At 49.2% G+C, this 12,926-nt stretch overlaps 1 protein-coding gene across 7 annotated transcripts in view; it reads left to right on the top strand.

Moving 5' to 3' along the window:
* Positions 1–12,926, top strand: part of GAS7 (growth arrest specific 7) — a 209,993-nt gene that overhangs the window by 114,721 nt on the left and 82,346 nt on the right. The window contains exon 1 of one of the 7 annotated variants that reach the window (XM_010816047.4): positions 3,263–3,362. In XM_010816047.4, the coding sequence (XP_010814349.1) occupies positions 3,346–3,362 (17 nt within the window). In that variant the 5' untranslated portion in view covers positions 3,263–3,345. 7 annotated transcript variants of the gene reach the window in all.

Raw genomic sequence — 12,926 nt, 5'->3', positions numbered from 1 at the left:
ATGACTTCTGATAGGGTCTTGCACCTGTAAGGAGGAGGAGAGATGATACTAGTTGGCCTCTGACTGGTCATGTGACCTGGTTTCAAAAGTGCATCTGAATTGCCCCAGGACCTTCGCAATGGAGAGCCTGGCTCTAGGGTGGGGCCCAGGACCCTGTGTCTCTAACCAACTCGCAGAGGACTCTCCAGCTGTTGGCTGAGGGACCACACTTGGAGAAGGACCGTTGTAAAGAACCCAGACACTGTCAGTCCAGGGCCAACAGTTACCGTCGCTCAGGACCTGGCTGCAGAGCGCTGGGCGGGTCTGGTCATGTCTGTGGGTGGCAGCAGGGAGGTTTACAGGGAAGAAGGGATTAGCAAGGAGATGAACACTGAGGGGCATTCAGGGAGCGGGGAGGAGCCCGGTAAAGCTCTTGGCAAGAGAACGAGGTGTGTGGGGCACCAGCCATTGGCAGGTTACAGAGTGAGTGGTGAGCAGAGGCCACTGTCTGCCGGCAGGTTCAGAACTGTTTTTCCAGAGCCTGCCTTGGATGTGGGGCGAATTCTAACTTCTGATGTCTAGAATCTGAGGACACCAGGTGGATGTCTGGTTTTAGGCAAAACAGAGAGCAACCATGTGTGGCTGTAAGAGTGACAGGGAAGGGGCGGACATGGGCCATCAGGACATAACTCACTAGAATGTCCCACGGTGAGAGGCAGAATCACTGAACTCCGAGGCAGCAAGGCACAAGCGCAGGTGTTTGAGGTTAAGGCAGCGTTCCAGGCTCTCATACCTCTGAATCCCATGTGTACCCTTGAACATGACTTTTTTCCCTCCTACAAATATGGCACATCCCTCAAAGAGTTACACTAACATCTAGGATCGTTGAGCATCAGGCTGTATATTTTAAGCGGAAACAAACTCAGCCCTGGAGACCATCTTGTCCAACTTCCGTATTCTTGAAATGAGGAAATTCCGTACCAGCAGAGATGAAGTATGTTGCTCAAGATCTCACAGCAAGACAGTAGCCGTGCTGGGTCCATATTCTATTCACGATGCCCCGAGAGCGGTGGTAGACTCCAAACCTCAACAGCCATGTCCTCGGATGACCCACTTGTCTAGTTTCATAGGCACCAGGAGCTGAGGCTCCAGAAATGGCAGCTGACTTGGGTTGGTTGGAATCACACCCCTTCTGACTCACAGTAACAGTCGCAGCCCCTCTTAGCCTTAATCTCCCTCTGGTGCTCATGGTTCTGAGCCCATTAGGAATCACCAGGAACAAGTTCACAGAGTTGGAAGTCTTTGATTGAAATCATTGGGAGCACACGTGGTTGGCACTGCAGAGTAACTGGAATTCGTCCCTACGGGGAGAAGACTGGTCACCCCAGGTTCCTTTTGGTCCCTGTGGTCCTGAGAGCAGCATCCATGAAGCTGGATCATCTGGATCTCGGCCACAGACAGAGCATCAGAGACCCTCACCTTTGTGCCCTGGTGAGCTCTACTCTGCCTCCCTTTTAGACAGCACTAACTCTCCCGGAGGAAGCCCTGCTTTTGCCCCCAGAGCAGCTGTGGGCAGCAACTGTGTCACCTGTCTTTGAAGCTCCTTTTCTGGCAGGCAGGCTGCTTTTCATGAGGTTCCCAAGCCTCTGACTGCCCGGACTAGCGACTTTCAACTCCCTGACTGACTTCTGAGCTTCTAAAATACATTTTGAACAGAACAGAATGCTTGGGAAACTTGATTATGGGGTTTTCTTCAGAGTCTTAACAACTTATAAGAGTGCCAGGAACGGCATAAAGTATTTTAGGGTTTTGCACCTTAATACTGAAGAAAGGCTATATTTTTCTCCTTTATTTTTTCCCTTTCCAATACCAAGTGTTGGCAAAATTCTCTTTTTCCCAGGTTTTTTACTTTGTGAAGGGAAACTGGACTTGGAATCATCTAGAAGGGCCTTCACCCTACTAGGAGCTCCCTAGGGAGGGTGTTGCATGTGGATGAGCCTCAAATGTCCTGCAAAAGTACCTTCTAGAATGGGATAATTGATGTCATTATAAAGTAGTATAGAAAATCTGGGATTTTTTTTTTTTTTTTTTGCCTCCCCCCCCCACCCCCGGATCTTCTTCTAGGATGCATTTTGAGATCCTTTACAACTATGTCATTCAGTTCCTAAGTCGTGTCCAACTCTTTGCAACCCCATGGATTGCAGCCACACTTCCCTCTCCTCCACTGTCTCCCAGAGTTTGCTCAAAGTCACGTCCGTTGAGTTGATGATGCTATCCAACCATCTCATCTAAGGGAAGTGTTAAACTTTACCCCAACTCCTTCCTCTGAAACATAGAGACATTACAGCCACGAAAAGGCTAGAACAGTGACCTGTGGCAGAAAAAGGAGAATTCCGGGTTCAGTCTCCCCACAGAGGTTTCAGGTATATTGCCCACAATTCAGTTATCCAACTGCTGCGGTTCAGTCACTAAGTTGTGTCTGACTCTTTGCGACCTGGTAGACTGCAGCCTGCCAGGCTCCTCTGTCTGTGGGATTTCCCAGGCAAGAATACTGGAGTGGGTTGCCATTTCCTTCTCCAGGGAATCTTCCCCACCCAGAGATCAAACTCACATCTCTTGTGTCTCCTGCTAGGCAGGAAGATTCTTTACCACTGAGTCCCCTGGGAAGTTTAGGCATAAATTTTTATTTTAAAGAATTTTTTTTTAATGTGGATGGTTTTAAAAGTCTTTATTGAATTTGTTACAATATTGCTTCTGTTTGGTGTTGTTGATTTTTTTTTTTTGCCCCCACCACGAGGCATTTGGGATCTTCCTTCCAATCCGGCATCAAATCCGTACTCCCTGCATTGGAAGGTGAAGTCTTAACCACTGGACCACCATGGAAGTCCTAGGCATAAATTTAATGATTTCCAATTGCTGTTAATCACTTCACTGTTCTCTTTCCCACCAATCCCTAGTCTGCAAGAATGAAGCAGTAGTTCTAGATCAAAGGAGTTTCAGATCTCTGCCTCTGGAGCCCAAAGGAGTTTGAGGGGAAATTGTGCATAAAAAGGGGCGGAGGGGAGTTTCATGAACATTTATGTTCCTCTTCAGGAGGTTTCTGCCATCTCTCTTGTTTATGTGGTGGAGGCTTTTGCAAGTTCGCGCCAGTCATTTAAATGCCTTGAGATTTCCCTCATGGCAGTTTTGGGCTCTGTTATGAAAGATGCTCCTTGGGGTGTAGAACCCCAGTGTTTGAGGGCTCATAACCCCTGGTTTCACAGATGAAGAGAAAGAAGTCCAGGGAGGCAAAGGGGACCACGTGAATTACAGCTCGTTGCCTGGGAACGCAGCCTCTCTAAGCCTGGACCCCTGTGTTTTCTGCTGATGCTCCCAAAGTGGAGGTAGGATCTCAGAACAGCCCCTGCTATTTTTAATCTGTCAGGGGAGGGGTGGGAGGAAGGGAGCCGACATTCTCAACAGCCCATCAGGAAGCTGAGTTTGAATAAAATGTCTCTGTGAATCACAAGCTGGGGAGCAGAATCACTTGGGTTTTTCCTGCTCAGAAGTTAGAACCGGCTGCCGGGAGCTCACCAACTTGTCCTTTAGAGCGCGGAAACATCAGGATGAGACACACCTGAGACACAGGACAGGCGTTAGGGGTTCCCCAAGCCCCTCCAGACTCCAAGGTGGGGATACAACTGTGGCTTCTGTCTTACTCCTGGAGCATTCTCCATACTGCAGGAGCACCCACAGGAACCCCCATCCCCCTCCTCCCCACCACGTGGCCCTCAGCATGGCCACAAGGACTCTGGTTTCCTGCTCCTAAACTCGTCTGTAAGCAGCAAGAGGGATTGTGATATTCAGTGGCACGTTGATGCTGTTCAGTCAATGTGGAGATTCTCCCAGGAGACTCTGAGGAGTGAGCCCCTCTCAAATCCCAGCCATACTGGATGGTGCCCCCAGGAAAAGTACCAGCCGCTCAGAATTCCCCATCTCTTTCATTGTCTTTTCTAAAACCCTGTTAATTGACTCTTCTGGTTTATATCTGTATGGAAGGTGCAACAATAATGTCTTTCCTCCAGGGTCGGTGAAGTGGGGCTCATGTAAGAATGTGTGCAGGGCTGGTACAGAAGCCACATCCAACACTATCCGTTCCTTCTTACTCTCTACTGCTTGGCCCCCGGACACTGCAAGGCCATGAAGTGGCCTCTGAACCTGGAGGGTTCATTCATCCAATTCATTCTCATAATTTGTGGTATTGCTTGCAAAGCTTTTCATCCATCCTTGCCCTGCTGGAGACCCCATGGTTTCCAGTTGAGCAAGTTTTCCTGTGAGAGTTGACTTCCTGTACCCTTGCATGGGCTACATTGTAATTGTGTTCATCAAAATTCCTGGTTCACCAGATCACTCCCTTCCTTTTCAGGGTCAGAAAATACAGAGTTGATTGTTCTGTGTCCTCTGCCTATTCAGTCCTAAGAAACATGCCCAGTGAATTGATGGGCCCCCAGGGAGGCACTGGGTGGAGGGTGGGGTGGGGGCTTGCTGATGGATATTCAGAGTTCCCGGGACCCTCACTAAGTCTTCAGGAGACAGTCTGCAATGCTCAAAGTAGTTCAGCCTCCGGGCCCAGGGCTGGCAGCTTTGTGGGTGCCGGGAGAGAGCCCCCATGGCACTGATGTTCACTTCTCAGAGCGGTACCAGTCTCACCCACAGTGTGAGGCTTCCTCTAGCAGCATGGTGGATGGAGAACAGTGGCGGGTTCAGTGGGGGGATTGTGGAAGGTAGCTGATGCAGACAAGGAGTTGGAGTGCACCTTTTAAGCACTTGATTGGTAAACATCCTGAGCCTTTATTGGTAGAGCGATGTATTTTGAGCGATTCCGTTCGTGAAAGGCAAAGTGACATAGTGAGGGACATGTGACATAGTGGCCACATAGAATGGCCTCAGCATCTTCTGCATAACGATCCACAGGTGTCTTTGGAATCGTGGTCACAGAGGAGCTGAGGGCCGCTTTATTTATGCTCCTTTACTGGAGACACCCTCCTCCTCCTCCCACTTAAAGGGTTGTAGGACTTTATCCTTTCGTTGCTGTGTAAATGTGTTGTTAGACGGTGTCGGCTTGTTGTTGGGCTTTGAAATCCTATTTTGCCTGGAGCAGTACAGGACCTTCTTGTGTGTCTTCTTTGAGCTGAGGAAAGTTTTCCCCCAACCCCAGAAATCTTTGTTTATAGTTTCTTTTCTGTTTTGGCTTTTGTTCTAGCTTCTTCCTCGGGAATACCTAGCACCTTGGCCTGCTCTTCTGTTGATTCCGTTTTCATGTTTTCCCATTTCCTTTTGCATTCCGGGAGGAAAAAAAAAATCTTCAGTTTGTTTTGTCCATAACTGATTCTTTTTTTTTTTTTTCCTTTTTGCAATACTGATTTTATATTCTGTTGCAACCAGTGTGGCTGTTCCTTCTGTCACTATCTTTTAATTTTCCGTACAGTTTTGAGCACATTCTGTCCCTTTTTTATATCACATTTTTAAACAAATTTGCCTTTTCTTCATTAGTTTGTTCTCTCCTTATGACTTTTGTAGCATAAATGCTGTACATTCCTGCCTTCTTTTGTGGTCACTCAATGGTTTCCTGGAATTTTTCTTCTGGAGATCAGATGAGCTCATGAGTAGAAATTTGTGCTGCTCCTGAGGCTTCCGGATGTTGTTCCTCAGTTTATTTCCTACACTTGAAAAAACACTGTATTATCTGGTCTCCCCACCTCCCTGTACTTGAACAGTCTGTTCAGTCAGATCCATGAAGAGCTGGGATGTGTTCATGGGTGTGTGTGTGTGTGCGTGCGTGCGTGCACACATGCATGTGCATGCTCAGTCATGTCCCAATCTTTGTGACCCCGCTGACTATAGCCTGCCAGGCTCCTCTGGAGTGGGTTGGCATTCCTTTCTCTAGAGGATCTTCCCAACTCGGGATTCGAACCCAGATCTCTTGCATCTCCTGCATTGGCAGGCGGATTCTTTACCACTGGCACATACATTGCTTGGACTGCTGTTCTCTACTTGTTTAGTGAGAAAGCCTCTCAAATCTGTTTGAAGCCTAGTTTCTGTTACAGTTCCCAGTTTCCGTTCATTTATCTGTCCATCCATCCATCCAATATTCTGAATACTGAGCTTAGAGTAAAGGTAAGAACAAGATGGACGTGGCCTTGCCTTCCTGAATGTTTCTTTCTTGTGTGGCCTCTCTTCTGCTTCCACCTGTTTCCCCTCTGCCGCCGCCTCCTCCACCACCTCTTCTGCCTCTTCCTCCTCCTCCCCTTCACTCTGGCCAGGTCTCCAAATCTCTAACCCCTAGAAGATCCACTCGAAGACCATGAACATGCTGTCAACATCCATCCTCTTCCCACCAGCCTATAAAAGTACTGTGAGGACTACACTTCCCAGAATGCCCTGTGCTGTTGTCATGGGTCCCCCTTTCCTCCCCAGTTAGTGTCTGTGAGTTGCTCTCCATGGACAGAAAGGCTGCCAGAACCAGAGAGAGCAATACTTTCACCTGTGAGATAGAGGCAAGGTGCCAAGAATTCTCGTAGACACAGCCTGTGGGCTGGCGGCAGCAGTGTAGAAGGCGGGGCCCCACTTCATGCCTGGTTTCTTAACCCGTAGCCAAAGATGCTCTTTCCTTGGGTAGCCGTTCCCAGCTTTGTGTGGGGCTCTCTCCACCCTGAACACATGTCAGCAGAAGGCGTGGGCTGGACTTGAGTCTCCAGTCTCTGGCCCGACCAGGTCTTGGTCCTCTTGGTGGCTCCTTTGCAGCCCTGTCTCTAATTGGTTGGCCCATGTTGAGTGACAGTAGAGGCCGCTCTGGGCCGTTGGGTTCAGGACTGCTCTGGGCGCACCTGTAACAAAGTGGTTCCCGGGACCTATGGCTCCCAGGCACCCCTGGCCATGTCTCGGCTGCCCCCAGGTGTCCCAGCTGGCCGTGTGGTTGAGAAAGGAGAACTTGCTGCAGAGTTCTTTGTGGAGAAGCCTTCAGGCAGTGCCAATCACAGCTCTGGGCTCATTAGCAGTCATTGCCATGGCAACAGGACTGCCAGAAAGTGGCTCGTTAGGCTGACAACTTCAGCACTGTTATATATAGATCTGGGTGTAGGGGGGTGGGGGCTCCTGGATATGCCTTTCTTTAGCTCTTCTATTGCTTCTGGGTTTGGGGTGTGATAAGACGTGGAATGGGGGGACCTTAAACCTGTCTGATCCGACTACAAAATCGAGTGTCTGACGACCACCCGTTACCACCAGGGAGGACCATCTGCTCACATCTGTGGAAGGTAAGAGCAAGATGCTCCTGCAAGTCTCCTGAAGGGCGAAGAGTCCCGGGTTGAACTTGAGGCCACCGGGAGCTGAGTGTTGGGGTTTGTACTGCCTGGAGGCTGCAGAGGGAGACTGGGTCTCTCTTAAAATAGTCTCTCTGAAGGGTCTGGGCTAGGGGCTAGGAGTCTTTTCTTTCATACATAGCCAGGAAGCCAAACACTGTCTTTTTATAAATTGTTAATTTTCTGTTCCCAGTTTTGATTTAAGAAGTGATCGTTTCTCTCCATCACTCCCTCTCAGGAAAGCTGCAGACCCTCTCTTCTGAGTTCACTGAGCATGAGACTTAAGGATAACATGTTAAAAGGTAGCTTCCCAGGCTCAAGGTTGATTTGAAGTCAGGACTCCAGCATCTGTACTTTAACCCACATCCCAGGTGATGGATGGGGTGTCTTAGGGACCACACTTTGAGAAACACTGCTGTAGCGGGGATTTGTTTTTAATCTCTGGGTGACTTCCCTTTGTTCACCTGCTCTTCTACCCCTCTCCCCGTCCCACCCCAAGGGGGAATCAGTAGCCATTACTAAGAGGAAAATTTTCTTCTGTTGTGTTGTTCTAAGTAAGGAGACAAGGAAGTCAGCCCACAGACGGGGAACGTGACTGCTTGCACGTGGGTGGTGATATTTCTGCACATCTCCTGGGGAGGCATATGTTCGTTTGGAGACCGTGAGACAGGCAGGAGGATCAGGCTGGGGTGCCGTCCTCCTCGGGTGGGATCTGGAATGTCAGGTGGTCCAGGCGAAGATTCGAAGCTGATCACAGACAGCTGGGGAGAGATGGGCTGAGGGTAGCCAGGATCTGAGTTACTGGATGGAAATCTCTCGAATAAAGCTGATACTGTAAAGTTTGGTTTCACCAGTTAATTAGCTGTGCAGCTTTGGGTGAGATATTAAACTCTCTGAGTCTCGGATTCCTCCTTTTAAAATGGGGGAAGAAAATGGCATCTCTGCAGCAGGCTTGTGGTGATGATTGAAGATGAGTGTGTGAGGCACCTGGCTCAGTCCTTGGTGCAAGCAGTGGAAGTCATTATAGGTGATTGCTGGTGGGGTCCGAGCCCAGATGTTTCTTGAGGACCTTCTAGACTGGGCTTCTGAAGTCGTCTGGAACCTCTGCATGTTCCATAGGAAATAGGATGAGTGAGTAGGTAGACACGTGTCTTCATTTGAAGGGTGGGGGGCAGAAGAGCCAGAATTTGCTTTAGATTCTCAGAGGATGGGCTGTCATATACCGTTGAGCAGGTTCTATACTGAACAAGGGGGCCCAGGTTGGGAGGAGGTGAGGTCAAGGGAGGCCAAACCCAGCCTTGCACTCGGGGCCAGCCCATCTGGAGAAGAGGCGGTATTTCCTGATTCCCACAAAGCTGTGCTGTGCATGAGGTTAAGAATTTCTGAGTTGGAGGAAACTGGTCTCATCTCCCCTGATTCCCACTTCTTCTGATCATCTTCATTGTAGGTGTGGCCCCCAACCTCACCCTTCACCCCTGCTTCTAGTTCCTATTCCCATGGGAAAGAGCTGCTGAAATGGAAGGGGAGAAGCCACAGGACTAGGGAAGGGAAGGGAAGGATTTAAGTTGGAAGGAAACTAATTAGAAGTATAGGTTTGGCAGAGACCTTAATTACTGGGTAGTTCCTCATGCTGAATCCTCTTGATTGCTCTGGGGAAGCTTTCCCAGGAGGCCTGGCCCTCTGCAACCACAAGAAGATAATGGTGGTTTGGGCCACTTAAATGACGGCCTGCAGGTGGCAAGGCCAACTCTGTGTGTGTGCGTGTGTGTTAAAATACACCTGTACCTGTGTGCGTGCGTTCAACTCTCTGCAACCCTGTGGTCCATAGCCCACCAGGCTCCTCTGTCCATGGAGTTCTCCAGGCAAGAATACTGGGGTGGGTTGCCATGCCCTCCTCCTGGGGATCTTCCCCACCGAGGGATCAAACCTGTGTCTCTTGCATTGGCGGGCGGGTTCTTTACCACTAGCGCCACCTGAATAAAGCACAGGGAGCTCAGCTGGGTGCTCTGTGATGACCTAGAGGGGTGGGCTTGGGATGGCCCAGAGGGAGGAGATGTATGTATACATACAGCTGATTCACTTCGGTGTACAGCAGAAACTAACACAACACTGCAATGCAAGTATACTCCAATTAAAAGAAAAAAATACACCTAACATAAAAGTTATCATCAGTGACACATACACATTCTCAGATTTGTGCAACCATCACCACTATCTATTCCAGAACATTCTCATCATGCCCAAAAAGGAGTCCCTGTACCTGTTTTCCCCTCCCCGCAACCCCCTGGCAACCAGTCATCTGTTTTCTATCTCTAAGGATTTTTCTATTCTGGATGTTTCATTTAAATAGGATCATACAGTATGTGGCCTTTTGTGGCTAGCTTATTTCACATGGCATCATTTCAAGGTTCGTCTGTGTTGTCATGTATATCAATACTTTATTCCTTTGGATGACCAAATCTTCCTTTTTATGGATACACATGGGCTTCCCTGGTGGCTCAGATGGTAAAGAATCTGCCTGCGGTGCAGGAGACCCAGGTTCAGTCCCTGGGTCAGTAAGATCCCCTGGAGAAGGGAATGGCAACCCACTCCAATATTCTTGCCTGGAGAATCCCATGAACAGAGGGGAATTTGTTGGTCTGTTCATCAGTTGACAGATACTTGGGTTGTTTCTACCAGTCGTCGATTGTAGATGCTGCTGCTGTGAATGTGTATACAAGTCTGTGTTTGAGCGCTGTTTTCAGTTCTCTTGATATACCCAGTTGTCCGCACATCTTTGATTCCTGACTTACTTTAAACCAGCTAACAGGAGGGACTTCTCTCTGGAAGAAGGGAGACAACAAGGGAACTGTGCCTGCCTTGTGGGTGGGAGGTGGAAGCAGAACACAGCCAGATGGCGTGCGGAGCGGGGCCCCGTGGCCATGTTAGAGGGGAGGTGGAGACCATCTTTGCCATGTTGGCCCAGGTGCCCCCATCCCCTCTTTCAGCACCCCTACCTTCTGGGCTCAGCATCCAGGAGACCTCTCCAGGTACCTTCCAGAGGGCCCTGCATCTCCTGGATGGGGGCAACCTCAGAGCGGTCATGGCCCCTCCTTGGTCATCAGTGTCTTCAGATGGAAACTCGGGCTTCTTCTGACCCTACAGAGTTAGGCGAGTTCACTAGTCCTTCTAAAGAGAACAGCACCACGCAGCTGTGGAGACAGGACAGGCATCACTGATGCTGTTTCACAGGTGGGACCCAGAGGCACGAAGGTCCAGTTCACTCACCCCACCAGCCCAGCGCAGGAGAGGTCGTCTCACCAGAGTGTGAGAGTCAGTGTCTTAACCCGCCAGCCTCCCCTGCAGGTCTGTGTTTGCCTTTTAAGTTGAGCAGTCCTAGAAATAAAAACTTCAGGGAAGTGACTGTGAATGGTGACATTCCATCTGCGGTGACGGTGGGGCAGAGGCCAGGTACGTGCCCCTGAACTTCACATCGTAGGAGGCAGAGGCTCTGTGAAGCTTGGTCTTGCTCAGCCTTGAATGGCTCCCCTTTCCTCTGGGAACCCCCATTTATTGAACACAGCAGGTGACAGGTACTGTCCTTGGTGGCTAGTGTGTTATTAATTTCCACGGTGTCTTCCACAACCGGGCTAATATCGCCACCCTCCTTTTCACAGATGTGGCAACAGACAGCTGGTTGAGTCATTTCCCCAGGTCACGTGGCTGCTAAGAGGCTGAGTCAGGATGGTGAGCCAGAGACCAGAGGACTGGTTTTCACTGTGCTTCTGGGTCTGTCTCTCCTCTGCAATGTATTTCTGATGACATCCATTTCTGATACCTCTTAAAAATCTCTCATTATTTTACCAGGTTATTTAGACAAGCTTCAATCCGGCCTTTCTTCATGGATTCTATAAGTTACTTTGGGTCAAGCAGAAGCAACCTGGTTCTAGAAGGTTTCTCTCTTGGGACTTCCCTTGTGGTCTGGTTTTCAAGACTCCGTGCTTTCAATGCAGCGGGGGTGGGTTCAATCCCTGGTCAGGGAACTAAGATCCCGCATGCTGCGTGGTGTGGCCCCCCCACAAAAGAACGTTTCTCTCCTCAGCCAACCCTCTGACCCTCCTCTGTTTTACTCCCACCTCCACTCAGCCAACATGCCCATCTCCTGCAGGAGGGATATTTTATACACAAAACACAATACTCATCATAGGGTTTGCATGTGTTTTTACCACTTTCCAATCTGGGAGGGGCTGAAGCAGTGTCTGGACACCCAGGTAAACATGCAAAGCTGTGTGCTTGGGCTCAGTGGACATTTTCTGCTGAGGAGGAGGCCTCCTGGCTGCTGTCTAGCCCTGGGAAGTTCTTCTAGAAGCCAGTCTTCTGCAGAGTCAGAGGTGCTGTGAGTTAACAGGTGTGGGAGTCGGAAGCCATTAGGGCATAGGGGAAGGCTTTTAATTAAACTGTGAACATTTGTAATGAAACATACACCACCACTCCACGGAGGGACACAGGGAGGCTGTGTTTACCCCAAGTCCCAAGAGCAACTACAATTGATCCCATCCCGCTGAGGGTGTGCAGGGCACCGCAGGAAGCAGAAGCATGAGACTTTGCAGCTTCAGAGAAGCTGAGAGCAGTCTGGGAAATGAGTGTCTCTACTGCTCAATTTCAATCTCTTATTTTCCCAAACAGTGGTCATCAGTGACCAGAACCTGCCTCTTCTGGTATGGCTGGAGGATTCTGAGGGCACTTAAAAGCTGATGAGTTTTAATATTTCTGAACAGGATCCAGCTTTGCTGAGAAATTCACCACACCTCTCCTCGTGTGGCTGGAATTCTGATTTTAGTCAACTTACTTTCTTCACAAGGAATAGCAATTGTCTGAGAGGCTAACTTGAGCCCTCTTTTCTTATTTTTCAATGTTCTTTATTTAGGTCACAACTTTTTTGTTGTGTGTGTGTATTAACAAAAATTTAGATGCGAGAGATAAGCAAAAAGAAAAGAATAAAAAATTCCTCATAATCCCACCACTACAAATCACCTCTGTTTAGCCTTTGTGTCTTTATCTTGTTTTTCTGTTGTGTACTTTTTCTCTGACCTTATTTATTTATTTTTAAAGAAAAGTACTGTCACGCTTAGTTAAAAGAATTAAACCACACATCAGTGCATACTGTGGAAAGGAAGAAGCCAGTTTCACCTCAGCTTCCCAGTTCTCTTTGCCATTTAGACATTTGACTAGAAAAAAACCAACTATTTGGTGGTCCCGGAGAGTTTCAGATTCCAGTGACCCCCCACCCCCCACCCCCTCAGGCAGGTGCAGCATCCCTGTGAGTGGTTTCCTAGGGGCCCAGGAGAGAAACCCCAGCCATGTTCATTGAGCACATCTCCACCCCCCATCCTATGGGGGGAGCTGTCCCTTCTGTGGTGGTTCTGAAAATCTAAGTGCTTTTCACCCGTCATTGCTCAGGCAACCTCCATAATCACACCTGTAGCCTGTTACCTCCCCCAGGGAGGCCTGTAGGCCACCACACCACCCCCAACCCCAACCAGCGTCGAGCCATTCTAGGGAGACTTCATCTGCCTCTCACTTCCCGGTTGAGAGACAGCTGCAAAAATGCCACACGTGTGTGACCTT

Source organism: Bos taurus, chromosome 19 (assembly GCF_002263795.3).
Source record: "Bos taurus isolate L1 Dominette 01449 registration number 42190680 breed Hereford chromosome 19, ARS-UCD2.0, whole genome shotgun sequence".
In the NCBI taxonomy this organism is placed as follows: Eukaryota; Metazoa; Chordata; class Mammalia; order Artiodactyla; family Bovidae; genus Bos; species Bos taurus.
The sequence above is the reverse complement of the archived record's forward strand: the minus strand, read 5'-3'. Positions and strand labels throughout refer to the sequence as shown.